Source organism: Peromyscus californicus, unplaced genomic scaffold (assembly GCF_007827085.1).
Source record: "Peromyscus californicus insignis strain IS unplaced genomic scaffold, ASM782708v3 Scaffold_5__1_contigs__length_169319896, whole genome shotgun sequence".
Taxonomy (NCBI): Eukaryota; Metazoa; Chordata; class Mammalia; order Rodentia; family Cricetidae; genus Peromyscus; species Peromyscus californicus.
This window is the reverse complement of record NW_026294573.1, coordinates 137,944,269-137,970,371: the sequence shown is the minus strand read 5'-3', so window position 1 is coordinate 137,970,371 and position 26,103 is coordinate 137,944,269. Positions and strand designations below refer to the sequence as shown.

General features: G+C 39.3%; 1 protein-coding gene across 1 annotated transcript in view; it reads right to left on the bottom strand.

Moving 5' to 3' along the window:
- Window positions 1-26,103, bottom strand: part of Rp1 (RP1 axonemal microtubule associated) — a 248,267-nt gene that overhangs the window by 149,229 nt on the left and 72,935 nt on the right. Inside the window, exon 5 of the mRNA XM_052717680.1 lies at window positions 24,747-24,879. Coding sequence (XP_052573640.1) covers window positions 24,747-24,879 — 133 coding nt within the window. The remainder of the gene's footprint in view (window positions 1-24,746; window positions 24,880-26,103) is intronic.

Below are 26,103 nucleotides of genomic sequence, written 5' to 3'. Positions count from 1 at the left end.
TTAATAAAGATTTGATTCTATCAGGAGAGACCTCTTGATCAGAAGAAGTGATTATTCATCAACCAATGTGATGATTCATGTGTCAAAAGTAAAACTTATCAAATTAGGGTTGTTGGGGCAGGGTTTTATTTTTATCTTTACATCAAGAACCTCTGGACAGATAGACATCCAAAGAAGAAGGGAGAACTGCCCTGAAAAAATTAACAAGAAAAGAAAAGGAATAATCTGACCTAATGGTACAATAATAATTATGGTATATTTACAGGGTAAAATATCTTTACTTCTCAAAATACTTGTTGTCCTGATTCGATTAAAAACTAAAGCTGGCTGTGGAGTTGGAGTGTGGCTCTCTCATTCTTTAAACACAAGCATGTTGTTAAAAGAAAATTTCAGTCTCTGTCTAATATCAGAGGAGCTACCTGGTATGGGACAGAAGAAAATAAAAAAAACTAGGGACTTTTGTCACAAACCTCTTTCCCCTCATACTTATTTTAACTCTTTTGAACTTTTCTTTAGGTATAGTACTATCTTAAAATTTAAACTTTCCATTTTCATATTAATAATATTTAAGTTTTCCACAGTTAACAATAAATTGTCTTAACAGTGATCTCTGAAGTCTCCGAAAAGATGATGGGGACCCACAACAATGATACTATCTGGATCATAATAATGCCATTGAGCTGATAAACACCACCCAAAGATTGGCTTTGGGCTACTAACTGCTCAGGACAATTCCAAGGTGGATAGCTAAGATGGTCCACCATCTTATAGCACTCCAGCCAGAACTTCAGATAAGCTTTACCCATTACTGAGAGACTGGGTACAAATGTTGCAGCTAGTCTTCCTAAGACTCATCCATTGTTTTAGTTTTTACAGGGTCCCATAGAGATACTGACATCCCCCTCCAAAGAGCAGGAAATAATTCTAAGCACAGAATACCCATTTTCCCAATAGATGGGATGAGTGGTTTTTGGTTTTTCTCAGGGTTATGAATAATTGTCATCTGTAGGGGGTTGGTAATAAGTTTTTATATTGTTGGGGTGGAACAATAGAGATTAAACTCAGATATCTCATTTGGAATAGAAAAAGGGGGGATAGATACGATAGGATTAAAAGGTATATTATCGGTTTTAAATAATTTATCTTGGTAATGATTCTTGTATATTGACACAAATTCAAATTTATTTTTGTTACACCATGTATTTGTTCCTATTTCTGAGATATTTTTGTATATTGATACAAATTCAAAATTATTTTTGTTATATTGTATATATATTCCTACTTCTGTTTAAGATATTTTTGTATGTTGATACAAATGTAAAATTATTTTTGTTACACTGTATATATGTTTTTACTTCTGTTTAGGATAATTTGTATACTGATGTAAATTAAGGTTATTTTTGTCATATTGCATTATGCATTTCTACCTCTTGCTAAGATACTTTTGTATATTTTCACAATTTTGAGAGATTCTTGTCCTTATATTGTACATATGTTTCTATTTTTACATAGGATTTTACCTCTACAGATTGTGTATTTATATAGATGAAGATTTAGTCCTTAAGCTATAAAGGTTAATAAGAATTACAGGTTAGCCGGGCGGTGGTGGCGCACGCCTTTAATCCCAGCACTCGGGAGGCAGAGCCAGGCGGATCTCTGTGAGTTCGAGGCCAGCCTGGGCTACCAAGTGAGTCCCAGGAAAGGCGCAAAAAGCTGCACAGAGAAACCCTGTCTCGAAAACCCAAAAAAAAAAAAAAAAAAAAAAAAAAAAGAATTACAGGTTAATAGTCACTCATGTTTGTCAAACTTATAGTCATGTTAGTTAGATTTTCTAGGCATGCAGAGATATGTTCCAATTAGATACATGATCTTCAAACACTTCAAAGATCTAGAGAATGTGGCATTTAAAACATTTTAATAACTTAAAATTCTTTTGATATGAGACATTTATAGTGGGTAGCTGTTCCAGCTTTGACCTGGAAGTACTACCCCCAGTGAGGCTTCTGATAACTGTCACACCTACCTATGACCTGCCCCTGAAGCAGGGCCGAGACAGGAGCCCTTAATACCTGAAATCCAGATGTGCCAGTGTTCTTGGTTCCTGGTGATCCTGGATGCTGGATGGTAGACTGAGCAGAGTTCTCCAGAGAACACCACTGGACTGCACTTGACCTCTCCCAGATCCTGTAACCAATTCCTTCACTTGCTGTAAATTACCCCAAAATAAATCTCCGTTTTAGCTATGTGGAGTTCTCTTAATAAATCCCCAAAATCTGGCACCCAACATGGGGCACAAACCCATGACCCTGGGATTAAGAGTCCCATGCTCTACCAACTGAGCTAGTCATGCTACAAGAGACACTATAATCCAGAGAAGTCTAGAGACATGTTTGCTCTTGGCAGCACCAATCTACTCCCAAGAAGATGATGGGCACTGAAGATACTCCATGTGGAGTTTGTTTTCTTCTTGGTGAAACTGGTCTTTTGGGCAAGAAACTGCTCTTGTTTAAACTGCTGACAGTGAGTATGCTTTTCAACCTGGATAAGCAGGACACAAAGAAAAGCAACTGCCAAACCTTGCCAAGACAGGCCAGGACAGTCCTTCAAATTTTCCTGCTTCTGAAAAAGGTCTGTCAGATATTCTAGGTCTGTAAGCCAAAGCTGGCTGTCCCAAAATTGCAGAGAAACCTTGGGTGATTGTCCAGGCAGCCAGCTGTTTCTGTCATTTCTTACATTTTTTTTGGGGGGGGGAAGTTACTTGCTTGCATTTCCTGCTTACTCAGGTAATAAATAATAATGTCTTTCTCAGGTCTTTGATGGAATTGAAGACTAGATAGTTACTGTTACAATCCTTCTGAATCTTAGCTAAGAACATATTAGGTACAAATTTTAGATTCTTCAAGAAAGGACAACTATTGGAGTAATCTCTATAAAATTGACAATTACCTATGATTTGGACATCTAGGAGGTATTTATTACTTGGTAATTGTTCTTGTTATATGTAGTTTCACTTTTGTTAGTGTTATTACCTTTCCTTTCTTCTAGACAATACTTGATAATAGTTTTATTTGTATATAGTTTTTTTTATGTTAGGAGTAGAAACTTCCTTCTTAATTAGACAAAAAGGGAGAAATGTTGTGAGAATTACTGACATCGGCCTGTTAGCCAGTTATAAAGGGCAGCTTGGCCCAGTGGGCATGATCTTCTGTGGAAAGATGTGACTTGATAAAAGGCCAAGGCACAAGGTCCTGTACACTCTCTTGGACTATGGAGGGCTTGCTGAAGCCATGCCTCAGTGACCTTCCCCAGACTTTTTCCATCACCCATTGGGACCAAGAGGAGCAGCAGAAATCAATGGTGGCATCAGAGTTTTGTTCTGCATTGTGAGTGTACCATATTGATTTCACCTGTTAATAAACCTGACTCTAGACTTCCATCCCACTTTGCAGTAGTTTCAACACTTGTGCACTATGGTTGAAATATGATATTTTGTAATTATCGTATAAAACACTAGAAACACTCCTCCAAATGATGAAATAATACTCCCACATGATCCTGCAGTCACACAAAGACTACAAGTGTTCATCAAATATAGCAGGGTTGAATTCCTTTTGGTATTTCATACTACTTTAATTAGCTATATATCACAATTCTGTTTATCTGCCAGTGGACACTGAGTTTTCTGAACATATTAGCTACTGTCCGTAAGGTGGCAATGAAAATGTATGCTCAGGTTTCAATATCTCTTTAAGATTTTGCTTGGTATTCTTTGTGAGACTACGGGGTCCTATGGTAATATTATCTTATTTAATGAATATCTGTTGTGCTTTCCATACATTAAAATAAATAATCCTGCTGGGTGTGCTGGTGTACACTTTTAATTCCAGCACATAGGAAGCAGAAATAAATGAATCTCTGTAATTTCAAGGCCAGCCTGGTCTACAAAGTGAGTACCAGGACAGCCAAGGCTGTTACACAGAGAAACCCTGTCTCAAAAACAAACAAAACAAAACACAACAAAAAACCTAAAACCAAAACAAAAAAAGAAAGAAACCTATAACAAAATGGGAAATATTATAATGATTTAGCTAAAATAATTAAAAGCATAGAAAGTGACAGTAGTTTCAAGGGCTTGGGTGAGAGATGGAAGAATTGCTCTCACATAAGTACAGAGATTCACTTTCAGGGTTCTAGATAATTGATGCACAACAATATGCACAGAATTAATGATGTTAAACTTTATGCTTAAGAATAGTTATGATGGCAAAGTTAATGTTCATGTGTTACCACAATTAAAACTAAAATTGGAAATTTATTTCATATAAACTATGAGTGCACATTATTCATGGTTTTCTTCAGAACACCTACCCAATAAAAGAAAATAGTTTCATAATAACCAATACTTTTTCAGGTACATATAAAAGCACACTGGAAAAGCAGATAAATATTTTGAAGTTCCTTCTACCTAAGTGACTAACATTTCCATTACTATGGGAATTGTGGACTTAACTCAGAGTACCCTAGTAAAGTCTAGGAGTTCAATGGAACTTCTCTCTGTTTTGAGATCACCTGGGTCAAAGGTACTGGAGACTTTCCACTGGCTGTGAGAAAGTTTGGTTGAGAATTCTTGGAATTCTAACTGGCCTATCCCTCAATTAGCTAGAAGCTCAGAGAACCTTCTATTGACCCTGCATTTTCTTAAACCAGAAACTATAAGAAGCCAGGACTACCCCCTATTTTCCAGGCACTTTGGATTTGATCTCTGTTTTACCTTGGTTTCCACTCACTATGGGTGTCATCAAGTTCCCCTCTGCCACCAAAATCTAAATTCTCCAGCTTGTTTCAGATTGAAAACTGCCTGGGTTCCTTCCCAACCAGTTCTTCCTTAAGAGTCTCACTTTCTCACCTAGTCCTATGACTGACTTTCCATGATCTCTATTTGGCTATGGCCTCTATCATTACCACTGATAAATGGGAATGTATTTCGGTTGCCACTCAGGTTCCCATGGGTGAAGGCTATCTCACATATCAATAGTTCCAACCTGAAACTATTATGGTCCCTAGAGTAGATCCTAACCTAATTATCAGATTCCTATCCACATGGAAAGCAACACAAATTCTTCCTAGGCAGGCAGCTGGGATGATAATTTGCACCCTCATAGGTTTTCAGAAAGCCTTTCACAAGGTGGTTAATTTTGACAGACTCTAGACCATAACTCAATAGGCTGATGAAAACTCAGCTGAATTCATGGGGTGGCTACCCAAAGCCCTAATCCAGTATAATCATCTAGACTCCAACTCTCAGGAGAGCATCTTGGTTTTCAAAACTCATTTCCTCTTGCAGGCCACCCCTGACATCCCTAAAAAGCTTAAAATGTTAGAAACAGGCCATCAAACCACTCAGGGAGACATGGCATTTAAGGTCTTTAATAGTCAAGAGGAACAGGAACTAACCAATAAATGGTTTAAGACAAACATAATTACCAGCTCTTGGCTGTAGCCCTGCAGGCTCCTTCCAAGATGATGGGGTCACAATGAGTGCCACCAGCTTCAGACGAGGAAACACAAAACACAGTGCCAAAGCCAAAGCCTGCCTGTCACCTCAACCACTACCAAAGCCATATCCACAATGCAGACATGAGGGACACTGGAAGGTTGGCTGTCCATTCCTGCCAAGATAAGGCAAGCCACCCCCTTCCCAAAATCCCTCACATGACACGTTGGTTGATCTTCTGGGTGTGGCAACTAAAGATTGATGATGCTTTAGTGCCTCTGGCCCTTGACCCCAATGATATACTTCTGATCACAATGGAGGAGCCCAAGGTCATAGTCTGGGTGGCAAGTAAGACAATCTCATTTGTCTCAGAGAAAGAGGCCTCATGGTCAGTTCTAGCAAAACTTCGCCTTCATGGGTCTCTATAGTGGGGCTTGTCTGTTGATCCCCAACACAGTAGTTCCCCTGTTGAACATTATCAATGACTTTCATTTCTCCCCTTCCTTTGTAGTGATATCTACCTGCACACCCTGCCCTTCATTAGAAGAAGATCTAATGCAATCTCTCCATCTCCTGCCTCCCCCTTGTAGCTAAATAATCTCTTTGTCCTCTCCAACATTTCCTCAAAACCAAACCCCATACCTCTCAATCCTTCTTTACAAGCCCTATAGAATGGGACATCTCTACCCCTGTGCTCACTTCCCAACACATTCACATATACCTCAGACTTTTCCTTGCTGTTCTCAGTACCCATCCCCCTTAAACATTGACTAGAACTAAAATGCACCATCTCTCATGGACTCACTCTTCTTGTAATACCCCTATCCTTCCAGTAGTTGAGCCATATGACTCCTATCACTTGGTCCAGGAATCCACCTCATTAAAACTGAAATCCTCCCCATTTGTCTTGTTTTTCCCAATCCATACATTATTCTGCCTCATATCCTCTCATGTAACACTCATTTCTCTGTCCTAGATTTAAAGGATTATTTTCTATGCTGATCCACCTTGACTCTTATGACTTCTTTACCTTTATTGTCCCAAATCTTCAGGAAAGATAGAATAAGCTAATGCCATCAGTAAATCACAAACTAACACAAGAGCTACATTTACCCTGAGTCCAATACTTTTATCTTGTTCTAATCAGGATAAAACACACACACACACACACACACACACACACACACACACACACACACACACACACACACACCTGCTCCTTATTTTCATAGCCCATTTGAGCTCATGTAAAGACATGCCTTCTTGCCTTCTTGCTGGGTAATGTTCTTCTCACAGAGTCTATATCAACAGGGTTTACCTTTCAGCTCAAATGAGCCAAGCCAGCACAAGTAAACTCTACCTGGCTTGAAAATAAGTACGCTACTGCTCTCATGGGCCCTCTTAAACTTAATATCTCCTGTGCCCCCACACCTCTCCCAATACAAAAATGCTTACTTTAAGGCTGTTACTATCCTTTTCCAACATCCTCTCCACCTCTCTACACATCAGTATGCTCTATTCCTCCATGTGCTTAGCATTTTGATGCTTTTGCCACTGAAAACAGCAACAATGAGGGTAAAGGCCTCACCTCCACTTTATGTCCTCTCTCTGGTTGTTCTAACTCAATCACTCCAACTTTCTCTTGTTATGAATCAACTGGTTATGACAGATGGTATCCAGTCTCACTAAAAAAAAGGCACAGACACTAACAAAATACCTCTATCTCACAAAAAAAAAAAAAAATAAACCATTGTTCATCACATATTGACCACTGAAGCAAGATCCTTCCTGGAGGTGCCAGTACCAAAGGACCATAAGTGGAGGGATGAGAATCCAACCTTCCTATGTAACTAAAAACAAAGAATATATCCCTTTCACCATCATAGACCCTGGGATCCCCAGTGGATAAAGGCTATAAAAGGGATTATGGCTCTTCATAACCCTTACTGATTGGTAAACATAACAATTTTCAGATCTCTTCAGATCTTTTACAGGCTGACCATCAGTTGATCCCCTAACTGAAGCACTTTGGAGGTGGGGGGAGATAGCAGCTGCTAGAAACCATTTACAATGAATTCCTCTCAGATCATCCTTGAGGAAACATCCTAGAAGGATACCGTTAACTCCTCTTTGGGACTCCTCAAATCACCCAACTGCTTCCTCTGTGTTCTTCTCTAAAACTCACTAATGATGGCAGTACCCCTCATTAGGATCCTCCTTCTCCTCACCTTATGTCTCTGCAATGTGTTCAAAACCAGGTAACCAAATCACCCACTAGTTATAACTAACTCCTCCTAATCTGTTCATCTTCTTCCCTATCCTCTGCTGAAGCAGAGGCCACACTATGACTTGGACAAGCCCCTGTCCAGCAGACAGAAGACAGAGGAGACTAGCAACACTCCCTGTAATCAGTAAAAAGCTGGTATGACAGACTGGCCCAAGTCCCTAGCCAAGAGGGAATCAGCTCCTTCCGGGGGAAAAAACTGCACATTCTGCATGTCTCAGAAGTCTGACCCAAGACAACAGTATCCTGTTATCTTAATTTCAACAGCATCTTGTTATCTTAACTCCCACAGCATCCTGTTATGACCAAAGGTCCCTTCATAAAAATTTCTATTTAAGACAGTTTCTTTGTTTGAAGCAGTTTCCTTCTCCTTTAATGCTCTCCCACCAAACCTAAACCATCCTATAAAAACTCAAACTTGCCGGGCGGCGGTGGCGCACGCCTTTAATCCCAGCACTCGGGAGGCAGAGCCAGGCGGATCTCTGTGAGTTCGAGGCCAGCCTGGGCTACCAAGTGAATTCCAGGAAAAGGCGCAAAGCTACACAGAGAAACCCTGTCTCGAAAAACCAAAAAAAAAAAAAAAAAAAAACTCAAACTTTATTTTTGTGGGCCTCTTCTCTTTTTCTCAGAGACAGCCCAGCAGTGTGCATGCCACTAAAGCTTCATTCTCCGTCTCAGTGTGGCTCTAGTGGTCTCGCTGTCCTGTAAACCTTTATTAGGGAAACATAGAGCCAAACAGTGACTTCTAGAAGAGACTGCTGCCTTCATGAACTCACAGTACCTGCAGGTGCATACACTAGACCTACTCAAGATTAACATTAAAGCATAGAAGGTATTAAGGGCTCATAAGCCCCCACCACTACCAGAAGTTATTTATAGTTGATGGTTTCTGGGGGATGGAGAGTCAGTTTTCCTTAAGGATGTAGCCCCTGGCTAGTCAATTATGCTCTAGTGGATGGTCCCATACCTATGAGTAAGTACATAGGCTATTACAAAAAAGATAAAAGAAAGGACAAGAAGTTGAGAGGGGTTAGGAAGGTGAAGATAGATCTGAGAGTAGTTAAGAGAGGAGGAAAGAGTGAATATTATCAAAATATATTATATGAAACTCTCATAGAATTCATAAAAGTATTATTTTAAGGAGATGGAAAAAAGATATACAAACAAGTAGAAACTCAAAACAAGAAGCAGCAGCTAGTCTCACATGTAGATAGGGAGCTTCATACTGAAACCAGTCAGAGGTGATGAGAAAGGACACTGAATTAAAGCAGGAAATCATTGAGAAGACACAGTGACTCTAATATATAGAAACTAGTGTACCCGATTTCATAAAACAAACACTAATGAAAAAGGAGGCAAAACTACACCAACAAGGCTTGCCTTCAATGTCCTACTCTCATTAATAGATACATATACAGATGGAAAAAATAAATCAGAATATCCCATTCTATATTTGTTGAAGAAAATTCTTCTCAATAGCTATGTTTGTTTGTTTTTTTAATCACTGTTGTGACAAGTACTTGATAAACAAAGCTATAAGGGGGAATTGGGTTTATGGGCCAGTGAGATTGCTTAGCAAGGAAAAGATTCCTGTAGCCAAGCCTGATAATCTGAGTCTGATCCCCAGGTTCCACATGATAAATGAAGAGAACTGATCCCTGAAAGCTTCCTTCTGACCTACACACACGCACACACACACACACACACACACACACACACACACACACACACACACTCATACTGTTGCACACACATACCTGTACATATATGCACACACAACAAATAAAATTTAAATGTGTGATAAAAGAGTTTATTTTGTTTACACTTTGTCTTAGTGAGTGTTCTATTATTATGAAGAGACACCATGACCATGGTAGCTCTCTAAAGGAAAGCGTTTAACTGGGGCTGGCTTGCAGTTTCAGAGGTTTAGTCCATTATCATCACTGTGAGAAGCATGGCAGCAAGCTGCCAGACATGATACTGGAGAAGGAGCTGAGAGTTTTACATCTGAATCCACAGGCAGCAGTCAGAGAGAGACACTTGGCCTGGCTTGAGCATTTGAAACTCCGAAGTCCACCCCTACTCACACACTTCCTCCAACAAAGCCACACCTACTCTAACAAGGCCATACTTCCTAATTCCTGTTGTGCAGTGTCACTCCCTACTAACCAAGCATTCAAATGTATAAACCTATGGAGACCATTCCTATTTAAACCACCATATTCCATTCCCTACCCTCCCTAGGCTTGTAGACATATCGTAATGCAAAAAATACATTCAGTCCAACTTCAAAAGTACCCATAGTTTACAACAGTCTCAACTATTTAAAAGTCCAAAGTGCAAAGACTCTTTGGAGACTCTTGGCAATCTTTTAACTATAATCCCCTGTAAAGTTAAAATGAAAAAGCAGATCACATGCTTCCAACATACAAAGGCAGAAGTCATGAATTTCAAGAGAGGAATTCCAAAAGGGAGTCTGGTGAAGAAATACTGGACCAAAGCAAGATCTAAAACCAGCATGGCTAATTCACACTCTGCCTCCCCATGTCTGATGTCAAAGGACTCTTCAAATCTCTGTTCCTTTCAGCTTTGTTGACTGCAACATACTTCTCTCTCTTGGGTTGGTTCCACACTTGATTTGCAGCTTTCCTCAGCAGGTATCCCACAGCTCTAGTATCTCCAGCATCTTGGGGTCTCCAAAGCAATCCAGGCTTCACCTTCACAGCTTCACACAATGGCCTCTCTAGGCTTCCATGCAGGAACACCCCTGACTCATGCCTGGCATCAGTGGCTTTCCTAGTCATGGAGGGAGATTCCATAACCTCCCTTTCTTGTATCCTTAACTTTAAAGCCAGAACCATGTGGTTGAAGCTGCCAAGTTCTGCTGATTGATGGAGCTGGAACAAAGCCCCCTCTTTTAATTACATTTCCATCAGCTTTCTGTTTTTGATGATTTCTTTTACTGCTTAAACTTTTTTAAAATTCCTTTTTGTAAGTTGGAAGCTTAAATGGGTGAAGTCTTGCCTTGAGGTCCCCACCCCCTTTATTCCATTCAGCATCAGGCTTTTCTTTAATCTGTTTGTTTCCTTCAGCATAGGACTTAGCTCCATTACACTTTCCTCTTTCCTTCTCAAACTATATTTTTCCTTGCTTAGCTTTCTTCTTATTATTATAGATCTGCATAAGACTGGTCAATAACAACCATGTGACACAGTCAATACTAAGCTGTTTTGAAATCTCCTCTGCCAATACCATTAATCCAAAACATTTAAGATAGCCTCAGGCAGACTTTTCAGACAAGGGCAAAAAGAAGCAAGATTATTCACCAAAATATTATAAAAATGATATCTAAACCACTTAAAAATTCTTCTCTTCTGAAACCTCTTGAACCAGGCCACCATAATCTATGTCACTCTCAGAACCACTGTCTTCCACGCTTCTACTAGTATGGCCCAGTAAGTCCCACTTACTTTCCTAATCCAAAATCCCAAAGTTCACATTCTGCCCCCACATAGCATGGTCAGGCCTGTCACAGAAATTCTCTGCTCCCTAGTACCAACTTCTGTTTTAGTCAGTGTTCTATTGTTGTGAAGAGACAACATGACCATGGCAACTCTGAGAAAGCATTTAATTGGCATTTGTTTACATTTTCAGAATTTTAGTCTATTATCATCATAGTAGGGAGCATGGCAACACACAGGCAGACAAGGTGCCGGAGAAGGAGCTGAGAGCTGAGCATTCTATATCTGTATGCACAGGCAGCAGGCAGAAAGAGATACTTGGCCTGGCTTGAGCATTTGAAACCCAAATAATACCCTCAGGGACACACTTCCTCCAACAAGACCACACTTACTCTAATAAGGCCACTACTCCTAATCCCTGTCATGTAGCATCAATCCCTAGTGACCCAGCATTCAAATATATGATCCTATGGGGGCCATTCTTGTTCAAACCACCGTATACTTTTAGGGTACAGTTTACGAGGATGGAGAAGTCATGGCAGCAAGAGTATAAGCCAGAAGTCAGGAAACACAGGCAGATGAATGTAGATGCTCTGCTAGCTTTCTCCTTTCTATTCAGTCTGAGACCCTGAACAATGGAATAGTACTGCCACATTTATGGTGGGTCATCCCACTTCAGTGAAACCTCCTTGAAAATTCCCTTATAGACATGTTTAAACAATTTTCTCATGCCTGAATGTTAAATTGACAGCCAAGATTTTCTTGTCAACTTAATTTCCAAATAAGTTCAGTCCTGGCTCTTAAATCTTATTTTTATCTCATAATGCAAAATATATTTGTTCATTGGTAAAAGACCCCAAAGTCATAAAAATTCCCAAATTTCTTGAGTGTGTAAGTGTAGATTATCTTCTTAGACACATATAAATCATTAACTATGATCACTTATGAAATAAAAATATACTTTCATTACACACTGGCACAGAACAAACATTTCTATTTCAAAAGAAAGAATGGTGCCATAACAAGGAATATATCAGGCCAAAGAAAGATCAAAACCCATGCTGTGGATATTGCGCTGTATAAATAAAATGCTGATTGGCCAGTAGCCAAGCAAGGAGTATAGGCGGAACAAGCAGAGAAGAGAATTCTGGGAAGTGGAAGGCTGAGGCAAAGAGACACTGCCAGCTACTGCCATGACAAGTGAAATGTAAGGTACCGGTAAGCCACGAGCCACATGGCAACTTATAGGTTAATAGAAATGGGTTAATTTAAGATATAAAAACTAGATAACAAAAAGCCTGCCATGGCCATATAGTTTATAAGTAATATAAGTCTCTGTGTGTTTACTTGGTTGGGATTGAGCAGTTGCAGGACTGGCTGGTGAGAGAGATTTGTCCTGGCTGTGGGCCAGCCAGAAAAACTCCAGCTACAAACCCAGAGCAAGTTGCAGATACAAGAGGCAAGAACACAGCTCTATCCCTTCTTGGCTCCTAGCGAGGCAAAGCAAGATAATGTGGCCTGCCAAGGCAGTCAGAGATGGAGAGGTGTATTGTAGCCCTATAGAAGTGCTCCACAAAGAGGAAGATGGATGGCTTAAGGAGAATTACTGTGTATTATGAAGTGCTAGACAGGAGTGTTGTGCCAAGTACTAATCTTTTGATGGAATAACTGATACAAATGAGATCTTTTCCTCTTATATTGGACCTGACTAACTTCTAGCTGTTCCTCTAGCTGTTGAATTCCCAAAGTAATAGTTGCTTAGAGCAGATGGAAGTGAGCTTTCAGAGATCCTCCTCATCTTCTACAAAATGACTAGCTTATATATGTTGACACTTGAGAATCTTGTAGATTTGCAAAAGCATCTTCAAGAACAGTAAAAATAGCACTTGAAGAGCTGGAACAAAGATTCTCAGCATGATTTTTAAAAGCCACTCCCAGGAGCTGAATGGGTATTCAGCAAGGTCTCACTGCCTACAAGTTGCTAGCTAAGTGCACACCACAAGCAATACAGTTATTATCACTGTTGTTAGTTTAATGACAGAAGTATGTGATAAAAATTAATTGAAGAAGAGAATGTATAGTTTTGATTATAGAGAAAACAGGGAAGAAAAATAGAAGGATGGTCAACCAAATACAAATACATATAAACATGCAATAAAAATTGAATAAAAAGAGGCTATTAATTTGAAGGGGAGCAAAAAGGTATTTATGGGAAGGTTTGAAAGAAGGAAATGGAGGGGAGAAATGTTATAATTAAAGCACAATCTCAAAAATGAATAAAAATTAAAAAAATCTAATAGTAAGCTGACCAAAAATAAATTTTTTTAGGAAAAAAAGAAAACAACCTAGGAATGAATTTGAAGCTCTCTACTTCATAGCTAGCATCTATAAGTGCCATAGTACACCATGCAGACTTTAGGGTAGAATTGTTACTGACAATCATTCTCAGTAATATATACTATATGCTATATTACTGTGCCTATTGGTGCAATAGTGGTACACTTGTTATAAATGCGACCAATAACCTTCTTAATAGACTTGAGGCCTGTAATACTGGAGGGAACTTATATCTGGTACTGTAAATTAGGGCAAAATCCTGTGACTAGGGAGGCCACTGTTGTTAGTTTGTCTAACCAATGTGATTTGCCAATTAAATTGTTTTGCCCACTTTTGTGTTAACACTTACAGATTATTGTATCCCCCACTGTGGAGTAAATTTTCTTTGTTGCAGTCAGCTGTGGTTAAAGTGGAAATGTATAACCAGTTTAAGTGATAAGAACAAATAACTACTAAGGCATACAATGCTCATGTTATATTAGACTTTACACATCACCAGTTTTGGTTAACTCTCTTCCACTCCCTTTTTCTTTAATACTCAGAAAAATCAAACATCTATATTACTCACTCCAAGATTCATAGAACATTGCAGCAGAAGAGGTAAAAAATTTTAAGAGCCACAGGAAGTGTTTGAGTATTGTGTAGCTATTTCTTGCAATTCAGTTTGTAGACAGAAGAGAGACTCAGAAGACTCAGAAAGCTCAAGAAACATATAAGACTTGTGGCAAAATGCAAGCTGCAATTATTGCCACAGAAGAAAAAAACTTTTCTATGACACTGTGTATGAGTTGTAAAGAAAACTCCAGTAATACAGGTTTCATGAGTCATTACCCATGCTTTATGGTCTTTTTACAGTGATGCAGCTGCTTTTGAGTCATCCATGTTCTCATAGGTAGCATCAATAAGCTCATTATTCACCAAGCTATATTTGGGTAGAATTGTTTCTTTTGTTTGCCATTAGTTCCATATCTGGAGTGATTAGTTTGTGTACATCCCCCCAGGAAAAAATCTCACAAAAACATTATTCACAAAAAAAATTTAAAAAACAATATCACCTTATAGAAATACAAAAGACCTCAAGCCAGTTGGTGGTGGCTCACACCATTAATCCCAGCACTCTGGAGGCAGAGAGAGATGAATCTCTGGGTTTGAGGCCAGTCTGGTCTCCAGAGTGAGTTCTAGAAAAGCTGGGATTACACAAAGAAATCCTGTCCTGAAAAAAAAAAACAAAAGAAAGAAAAAGAAATACAAAAGAACTCAAATAGCCAAATCAACCACAAAAAAAAGAGAGATATTGGACATATAATAGTAACTGATTACAAATTATATTGCAAGATACATGACCCTGTCTCAAGAAATTACATTACCCCCCAAATCCCACCCACCCTCCGAGACTGCAACTGTTCCCTGAGACAGAGCCTGCCAGCACCCGACTGGACTAAGAGGTGAGTCTTTATCCTCATACCCGAACACCCCAGCCCCTAGGCTTTGGGCCCAGGGCCACAACCCTGAACCCCTACACCCCCACCCATTGCAGTTTCAGTTTCAGGCCAGTTGGCAGGCAGATCTCCTGCACACAGGTCAGATTACTCCCATCCCCCATCAGACCCTATAAACCAAGCCCCACCTTCCCCAAATCCCACCCACCCTCCAAGATTGCAACTGTTCCCTGAGATAGAGCCTGTCAGCATCCAACTGGACTAAGAGGACAGTTGACAGGCAGACATCCTGCAGACAGGTCAGACTACCACTATCTACCACATGGTAAGACTGCAGCTACTCCCTGAGACAGAGCCCACTAGCGCCAGTTGGACTAAGAGCTGATCCCTGAGACAAAAAGTCCATCAACATCGACTAGACCAAGAGCTACCACTGGATCAAAAGTATTAATCAGACCAAGAGAGGCTCCCTCAAACACAGACACTGCTTGGACCAAGTAGAGAAAGAGATGGGTAGACACCAGTGCAAAAATACAGTCAACAACATAAAAACCAATATAGTTCCATCAGAACCTACATCAGCAAGACCTGAATAGCCCAACACAGAAGAAATGGAAGATATCTACCATAAAAATGACTTTAAGAAGATATTAGAGATCTTAAAAGAGGAAATGAAAAATTCCCTTAAAGAAATCAAGGAAAAGTCAAACAAAAAATGGGAAGAAACCAGTAAATCCCATGAAAGCCAACAGAAAGCAATTAAATAAATGAAGGAAACAATTCAAGATTTCAAAACTGAAATGAAGTCAATAAAGAAGACATAAACTGAGGTAATGCTGGAAGTGGAAAATCTGAGCAAACGAACAGGAACTACAGATGCAAGTATAACCAACAGAATGCAAGAGATGGAAGAGTGGATCTCTGGCATTGAAGATACAGTAGAAGAAATAGATTCATCAGTCAAAGAAAACACTAAAACCAACAAAGTCATAACCCAACATGTCCAGGAAATTTGGCACACAATGAAAAGACCAAACCTAAGAATAATAGGGATAGAAGAAGGAAAAGAATACCAATGTAAAAGCACAGAAAATATATTCAACAAAATCATAGAAGAAAACTTTCCCAACCTAAAGAAGGAAATGCCTATAAAAATATAAGAAGGTTACAGAACACCAAATACGCTGGATCCAAAAAAAAGTCCCCTCACCACATAATAATCAAACCACTAAACATACAGAATAAAGAAAAAATATTAAGAGCTGCAAAGGAAAAAGGCCAAGTAACATATAAAGGCAGACCCATAAGAATAACACCTGACTTCTCAATGGAAACTCTAAAAGCCAGAAGGTCCTGGACAGATGTTATGCAGATATTAAGAGACCATGGATGCCAACCCAGACTATTATACCCAGGAAACTCTCAATCAACATAGACAGAGTAAACAAAATATTCCATGATAAAAACAGATTTAAACAATACCTCTCCACAAATCCATCCCTACAGAAAGCACTAGAAGGAAAAATCCAACCTAAGGAAGTTAGATACACCCATGAAAACACAGGCAATAGATAGTCCCATACCAACAAATACCAAAGAAGGGAAACATACAACACTACCACCAAAAAATTACAGAAATTAACAATAACTGGTCATTAATATCCATCAGTATCAAGGTCTCAACTCACCTATAAAAAGACACAGGCTAACAGAATGGATACAAAAATAAGATCCATCAATTTGCTGCATGCAAGAAACACACCTCAACTTCAAAGACAGACACCATCTCAGAATAAAAGGCTAGGAAAAGACATTCCAATCAAATGGATTTAAGAAGCAAGTTGGTGTAGCTATCCTAATATCTAATAAAATAGACTTCAAACTAAAATAAATTCAAAGAGATCAGGAAGGACACTACATATTTATCACAGGGAAAATCTGACAAGATGAAGTCTCAATTCTGAATATTTATGCCCCAAATACAAGGGCTCTGACATTTATAAAAGAAACATTACCAAAGCTTGAATCGCACATCAAACACCATACACTAGTAGTGGGAGACTTCATCACCCCACTCTCACCATGGACAGGTCTGCCAGACAAAAACTTAACAGAGAAATAAGGGAACTAACAGATATTATGACTCAAATAGACTTAATAGATATTTACAGAATATTCCACCCTAGCACAAAAGAATATACCTTCTTTTCAACACCCCATGGAACCTTCTCCAAAATCGACCACATGCTTGGTAACAAAGCATATCTCAACAGATAAAAAAAAAACTGAAATAACCTCCAGTGTCTTATCAGACCACCATGGCTTAAAGTTAGACTTCAACAACAACAAAAATTACAGAAAGCATACAATCTCATGGAAACTGAATAATGTGTAATTGAATCACCAATGGGTCAAGGAAGAAATAAAGGAAGAAATTAAAGATTTCCTAAAATTCAATGAAAATGAATGTACAACATTCTCAAACTTATGGGACACCATGAAAACAGTGCTAAGAGGAAAATTCATCGCTCTAAACGCCCACATAAAGAAGTTGGAGAAATCTCACACTAGTGACTTAACAGCACAACTGAAAGCTCTACAAAAAGAAGCAAACTCACCCAGGAGAAACAGACACCAGGAAATAATCAAATTGAGAGCTGAAATCAATAAAACAGAAACAAAGATTACAATACGAAGAATCAATGAAACAAAGAGTTGGTTCTTTGAGAAAATCAACAAGATAGATAAGCCCTTATCCAAATTAACCAAAAAGCAGAGAGAGCGCATCTAAATTAACAAAATCAGAAATAAAAAGAGGGACAATGAGGAAATCCAGAGAATCATCAGGTCATACTTCAAAAACCTGTACTCCACAAAATTGGAAAATCTGAAAGAAATGTATGGTTTTCTGGATAGGTACCCCATACCAAAGTTAAATCAAGACCAGATAAACTATTTAAATAGACCAATAACCCCTAAGGAAATAGAAACTATCATTAAAAGTCTCCCAACCAAAAAAAGCTCAGGACCAGATGGTTCCAGTGTAGAATTCTACCAGATTTTCAAAGAAGAGGTAATACCAATACTCTTCAAATTGTTCCACACCATAGAAACAGAAGGAACATTACCAAATTCTTTTTATGAGGCTACAGTTACCCTGATACCCAAACCACACAAAGATGCAACAAAGAAAGAGAACTACAAAGCAATTTCCCTCATGAACATTGATGCAAAACTACTCAATAAAATACTGGCTAACTGAATCCAGGAACACATCAAAACAATTATCCACCATGACCAAGTAGGCTTCATCCCAGGGATGCAAGGATGGTTCAACATATGAAAATCTGTCAATGTAATACACCATATAAACAAACTGAAAGAAAAAAACCACATGATCATCTCATTGGATGCTGAAAAAGCCTTTGACAAAATCCAACACCCCTTCATGATAAAGATCTTAGAGAGAGCAGGAATACAAGGAACATACCTAAACATAATAAAGGCAATTTACAGCAAGCTGACAGCCAACATCAAATTAAATGGAGAGAAACTCAAAGTGATTCCACTAAAATCAGGAACAAGACAAGACTGTCCACTCTCCCCATACTTATTCAACATAGTACTTGAAGTTCTAGCTAGAGCAATAAGACAACAAAAGGAAATCAAGGGGATACAAATTGGAAAGGAAGAAGGCAAACTCTCATTATTTGCAGACAATATGATAGTATACATAAATGACCCCAAAAATTCTACCAGGGAACTCCTACAGCTGATAAACTCCTTCAGTAAAGTGGCAGGATACAAGATTAACTAAAAAAAAAAAAAAACAGTAGCCCTCCTATATACAAATGAAAAAGGGGCTGAGAAAGAAATCAGAGAAACATCACCCTTTACAATAGCCACAAATAATATAAAATACCTTAGGGTAACTCTAACTAAGCAAGTGGAAGATGTGTATGATAAGAACTTTAAGTCTCTGAAGAAAGAAATTGAAGAAGATATCAGAAAATGGAAAGATCTCCCATGCTCATGGATAGGTAGAATCAACATAATAAAAATGGCAGTCTTACCAAAAGCAATATACAGATTCAATGCAATCCCCATCAAAATACCAACACAATTCTTCACAGACTTGGAAAGAACAATACTTAGCTTTATATGGAAAAACAAAAACCTAGGATAGCTAAAGGAATCCTGTATAATAAAGCAACCTCTGGAGGCATCATGATCCCCGACCTCAAGCTCTACTATAGAGCTATAGTAATAAAAACAGATTGGCACTGGCATAAAAACTGACATGTGGACCAATGGAATCAAATTGAAGACCCTGACATTAATCCGCACACCTATGAACATATGATTTTGGACAAAGAAGCCAAAACTGTACCGCGGAAAAAAGAAAGCATCTTCAACAAATGGTGCTGGCATAACTGGATGTCAACATGCAGAAGATTACAAATAGATCCATATCTGTCACCATGCACAAAACTCAAGTCCAAGTGGATCAAAGACCTCAACATAAGTTCAGTTACACTGAACTTGATAGAAGCGAAAGTAGGAAGTAGTCTGGAACACATTGGCACAGGAGACCACTTCCTGAATATAACACCAGTAGCACAGACACTGAGAGCAACAATTAATAAATGGGACCTCCTGAAACTGACAAGTTTTTGTAGAGCAAAGGACATGGTCAATAAGACAAAACGACAGCCTACAGAATGGGAAAAGATCTTCACCAACCCCACATGTGACAGAGGGCTGATCTCCAAAATATATAAAGAACTAAAAAAGCTAGACATCAAAATACTGAACAATCCAATTAAAAAATGGGCTACAGAGCTTAACTGAGAATTCTCAACAGAAGATTCTCAAATGGCTGAAAGACATTTAAGGAATTGCTCAACATTCTTAGTCATCAGGGAAATGCAAATCAAAACAACTCTGAGATACCATCTTACACCTGTCAGAATGGCTAAGATCAAAAACACTGAAGACAGCTTATGTTGGAGAGGATGTGGAGCAAGGGGAACACTCCTCCACTGTTGGTGGGAATGCAAACTTGTACAGACACTCTGGAAATCTGTATGGCAGTTTCTCAGAAAGTTGGGAATAAGTCTTCCTCAAGACCCAGTTATACCACTCTTGGGCATATACCCATGGAATGCTCAATCTTACCACAAGGACACATGCTCAACTATGTTCATAGCAGCATTATTCATATTCTCAAGAACCTGGAAACAACCTAGATGCCCCTCAACTGAAGAATGGATAAAGAAAATGTGGCACATATACACAATGGAGCACTACTCAGCAGTAAAAAACAATATCATGAAATTTGTAGGCAAATCGATGGATCTAGAAAATGTCATCTTGAGTGAGGTAACCCACACTCAGAAGGACAAACATAGTATGTACTCACTCCTAAGTGGATACTAAATGGGAGGGAATGGATGGCCAGACTGCAACCCGCAACTCCAGAGAGGCTAGCTAACAGGGAAAGACTCTAGGAGAGACACATGGATGACCCCGTAAAGGAGAAGTGGATGAGATCTACATGAGTGGACTGGGTGTGGGGGAGTGGCAGAGGGCGAGGAGTGGAGGGTGAGAAATAGGGAAATGAGAGGATCAAGCTGTTAACAGGGACAGAGTGGGAGGGCAGGGAGGAAGATACCATGATAGATGAGGACATCATGGGAATAGGAAAAGACAGGGTGCTGGGGAGGCTCTCAGGAATCCACAAGATTGACCCCACTTTGGTCTGCTGGCAGTGGTCCAGAGGGTGCCTGGACCGGTCTACTCTGGTGACCAGCCTAGCAAATAACCTAGCTGTCATCATAGAGCCTTTGTCCAGTGAATGATGGAGGCAGATACAGAGATCCATGGCCAGGCACCAGGCTGAGTTCCAGGAATTCAATTGATGAGAGAGAGGAGGGATACTGCAGGCAAGGAACATCGAGATCATGATGGGAGGATGTACAGAGATGACAGACCATACAAGTGGAAACCCATGAACTATGGACTGGTGGCTCTGGAGCCTCCATGGGACTGGACTAGGCCCTCTGGACATGGAAGACGGTTGTTTGGCTTGAACTGTTTGGGGGGGCACCCAAGCAGGGGGATCAGGATCTGTCCCTGGTGCATGGGCAGGCTTCTGGGAATCCGGTGCCTGTGGTGTGACACCTTGCACAGATTTGGTGCAGTGGGAAGGGGCTTGGACCTGCCTAGGCTCAATGAGCTGGGCTTTGCTGACTCCCCATGGGATACCTCGATTTGGGGGATGTGGGGACATGGGGTTGCTTGGGAACAAGGACTGGGGAGTGGGAGGAGGGGGGGTCTGTGGATAACATGAGGAGTGAGTAGAAAACTTCTTAATAAAGAAAAATAAAATTAAAAAACAAAAACAAAAAAATTACATTACAAAGCCAGAATAACAAAAACAGCATGGCACTGGCACAAAAATCAGTGTGTAGACCAATAGAACAGAACAGAACAGAATAGAGGAAATAGGAATAAATTCATGTAACTGCAGCCATCAGCTGGTGCTGAGAAAAGTATATATATGCAGAAGAATAGAACTAGATTTTTTCTTATCTCTCTATTAAAAAATGAATCAAAGGCCTTAATTAGTGTAAAACTGGAAACTTTGAAACCACCAGATGAGACTACAGATAAAAATACCTTAAGATGTAGGCATAAGTCAGTCTGAGCTCAAATACTCCATGCCCTATGTCTGAAGTGTGGAGTAAGACCCAGCAACAGGGTTTTACCTTTGAGTTCTGGTAATTGTGGCAACAATGATAGTTTGTACTATTTGGGGTTTCTTGGGCCCTCTTGACCAAAGATTCAAAGGATATCTTCATATCTGGCACCAGAGTTTTAGTTAGATAGTCTGTGGTTCTTGTTGGGGAGCATTATTTTAAGTTTATAAAATAATGTTCCCCTACAGGTTTTACAAACACCTTTAATGCTGTTTGTCTCTCCAACCTCCTTTTCCCTCTATATTATCCTCCCACTCTGCTCTCCAGTTAGGTCCCCTCCTCCTGCTTTTCCTTTTCCCTTCAAGCACCTGTGTCTTACTAAGCCCCTCTCCCAAGGTCCTTCTCCATCCCTCCTCCCAAGGTCCTTTCTACTCTCTGGCTTCTGTGGTCGCTTCAGGTTACATACTCAAATCTAAAGATTCGTAACTAGGATGCACAAATAATACATGAAGCTTTTGTCTTTCTAAGCCCTGATTACCTCACTCAGTATATTTTTTCTAATTCAATCTAATTCAATCCATGTTCCTGTAGATTTTATGATTTAATTTTTCTTTACATCTGAATAGAATTCCATTGTGCATATGCACATTTTTATTATCCATTCATCAGTTAAAGGTTGTCTAAGCTGTGTCCCTTTCCTGGCTACAGTGAATTGAGCAGCAAATATGGCTGAGCAAGCATCTTTGTACTAGGATATTGAGCCTTTGGATACATGCAAAGGAGTGTTATATCTAGGTCACATAGTAGGTCTTTTTTTTTAGCTTTTGAGTATTCTCCACATTTATTCCCATAGTAGCAATACCAGTTTACAATAATCCTTTCTTTGTATCCTTACCAGCATTTGTTATCTGTTGTTTTATTGGTTTTAGCTATTCTGGCCGGGGTTAAGATTGTATTTTAATTTGCATGTCCTTGTTTTCTAAAGGTATCGAACACTTAAAAGATATTTACTGCCGGGCGGTGGTGGCCCACGCCTTTAATCCCAGCACTTGGGAGGCAGAGCCAGGCAGATCTCTGTGAGTTCGAGGCCAGCCTGGGCTACCAAGTGAGTTCCAGGAAAAGGCGCAAAGCTACACAGAGAAACCCTGTCTCGAAAAAACCAAAAAAAAAAAAAAAAAAAAAAGATATTTACTAGCCACTTTTATTTGTTCTTTTGAATACTCTTTATTCAGATACATAGTTGATTTTTTAAATTGGATTGTTTGTTTCCTTGATTTTTTTTTAGTTTTTTGTTGTTGTTTTAGTTTTTTTGTTTGTTTGTTTTTGCAATACAATTCAGTTCTACATATCAGCCACAGATTCCCTTGTTCTCACCTTCCCCCCAGCCCACCACCCATTCCCACCTCCTCCAGGGCTAAGCCTCCCCCGAGGACTGAGATCAACCTGGTAGACTCAGTTCAGGCAGGTCCAGTCCCCTCCTCCCAGGCCGAGTCAAGCGACCCTGCATAGGCCCCAGGTTTCAAACAGCCAACTCATGTAATGAGCACAGGACCCGGTCCCGCTGCCTGGATGCCTCCCAAACAGATCAAGCCAATCAACTGTCTCACCCATTCAGAGGGCCTGATCCAGTTGGGGACCCCTTAGCCATTGGTTCATAGTTCATGTGTTTCCATTCGTTTGGCTATTTGTCCCTGTGCTTTATCTAACCTTGGTCTCAACAATTCTCGCTCATATAAACCCTCCTCTTTCTCGCTAATTGGTCTCCCAGAGCTCCACCCGGGGCCTAGCCATGGATCTCTGCATCCAGATCCCTCAGTCGTTGGATGGGGTTTCTAGCACGACAATTAGGGTGTTTGGCCATCCCATCACCAGAGTAGGTCAGTTCGGGCTGTCTCTCGACCATTGCCAGGAGTCTGTGGTGGGGCTATCTTTGTGGATTTCTGTGGGCCTCTCTAACACTTTGCTTCTTCCTATTCTCATGTGGTCTTCATTTACCATGGTCTCCTATATAGTCTGAATATTAATTCTTTTTTGGGTGTATGGTTGGAAAAGATTCTCTATTACTCTGTATGCTCCATTTTCACTCAGCTTATACTTTCCTTTATAGTTTAATGGATTTTCTTGATCAACATTACTTAAAGTTGAAAGAGCACCTTCCAGAAGCAGGTAAAGGGGGCCAATAGGAAAATTTTGCCTTTCTGCATTCTACCCTAGCACTTCATTGGCAAGTTCATCCACCCTGTTGGTGAGTTTATCTACTCTATAACTGCCTCTGCTGATACACTGTTTCATTGATAATAAAATATAGTTTCTGCAGGTAGACTGAAAACCAGTAGCTCTCTAGGAATCCTCCAGGCCTACAGTGCCAGGGAAGGACTACTGAGGCATTCAACCTGGTAGATTGAGAAGGTAACCTATTCTTGGTCTCTCCAATGTGAAAGCAGTCACTGTGGGACTATCCAGACTGTTCTATGTATAGGTTGTGTGAGAGTGTAGAATAAACTGCTTTTCTATTCACTTAGTTCTATTCTTCTGGAGCAGCAGTTCTTAACCTATGTGTAATGACCCCTTTGGCAAACCTGTATCTCCAAAAATATTTACATTACGATTCATAACACTAGCAAAATTACAGTCATGAAGTAGCAACAAAAATAATTTTATGGTCAGGGGTCACCACAACATGAGGAACTGTACTAAAGAGTCACAGCATTAATAAAGTTGAAAATCACTGCTCTAGAGAATGTTGACTTTTATCTTCTATGAATTAATCTTATTTTCATTAAGTGGAATTTCAATTGACCTTCCAACAAGACTAACTACAATAAGAACATATTACTGAACACTGATGTATAAAACAATTTAAAACATTTCTATGCATTCGTCATAAGAGCAACAGTAATTGATTTAAACATTAACCATCTTAATCATTCATTCAATTACTTATTCAAAATCCAAATATTCAGTTCCTTGTTCTTCCATATGTGGGTAAGCTGGTTTTATCTGCAGTATATGGAGTTGACTCTTCCTTACCTGGAAGGACAGGTTGTCCTTTACTTAAAATTGGGAATTCTCTGCAGATTTCTCCATCTTCTCGCTCTTGTGCCAGCCATCGTTGAACAGGAATATAAAACTTTTCTCCAGAATTCATGTTTTGCAATTCTATCTGTAATAGCAAAAAAAAAGCATCAAAGAATAAAATGGGCTTTCTTCAAGCTTGATACTTAGGTCATAGGTCAAATGTATAAACTACAGAGAATTGAATAAAATGTAATAACCCATTATCTGGAATCTTACTTATCCAAAACAACAAACTATACATGGCTCTTTTTATTCTTGGAATAAGATTCTGAATAAATTATGTCTTGAAGCAGTTGTGTCTCAGGAATTGGTGGTAGCTAAGAGGTGAATATAAGTTTGAAATGCACAAAGCCCTGAGTTTAATCCCACCACCTCCCCTCCCTGCAACAGGAAAGGCCTCCTCTCTTCATGGGCTCTCAAACAAGGAAATTGTCTTTCAATGAGAATGTATTTGTGTTAGGGAGAAATGGAAGAGAATATTTCACTCTGATTGTTGTATTTTTCCATTGCAATTTTACATAATCTTTTCAAATCATTTAACAAGTGTCCCAGCACCCTAGCTTCATAATTAATATAGTACTAATTAGTAGTTAGTAACTAAATGAGATATCAAATGCATTTATGATAAACTTTTATAAATTTATTAAACAATAAAAATGAAAAATATCATGTAATTATGTAAGTATCAACTTTAATATTCTACTTTGTAAGTAAGGCCTAAAGGAGAAAAAGAAGAATATTATCTTATACAAAAGTCAGGGGGTAATTTTGAATTCTAACCATTACTTTTTACAAAGTAAACTTAATTTTTCAGCCTGCTTCAAGAATTTTCATGACTTTAAGGTAAAGGTGATGGAATTACTAACATTTAATCATCCCTAATAACACAGTAAAAAATGTGATTTCAGTAATGATTCACCTTCCATGAATTTTTCTCTCATATTATAAAACTGCGAGAGAGAAAATTTACCAAGTGTCTTATTTACTTTTCTATTGCTGTGATATGACACCATGGCCAAGGCCCCTTATGAAAGAAAGTGTTGAATTTGCTTGTGGTTTGCTTGGGAGGATTAGAACCCATAATGGCAGAGCAAAGGAGTGGTGCTGCGAATAGCTGAGAGCTGATATCTTAATCGACAAGCAGGTGGCAGAGGGAGGCACACTGGGAATGGCACCACTATTTTGAAACCTCAAAGCCCATTCCCAGTGGCACACCTCTTCCAATAAGGCCAGAACTCCCAATCCTTTGCAACAGTTCCATCAAATTGAGAACCAAGTATTCAAACATAAGATCCTGTGAAGGGGTTAT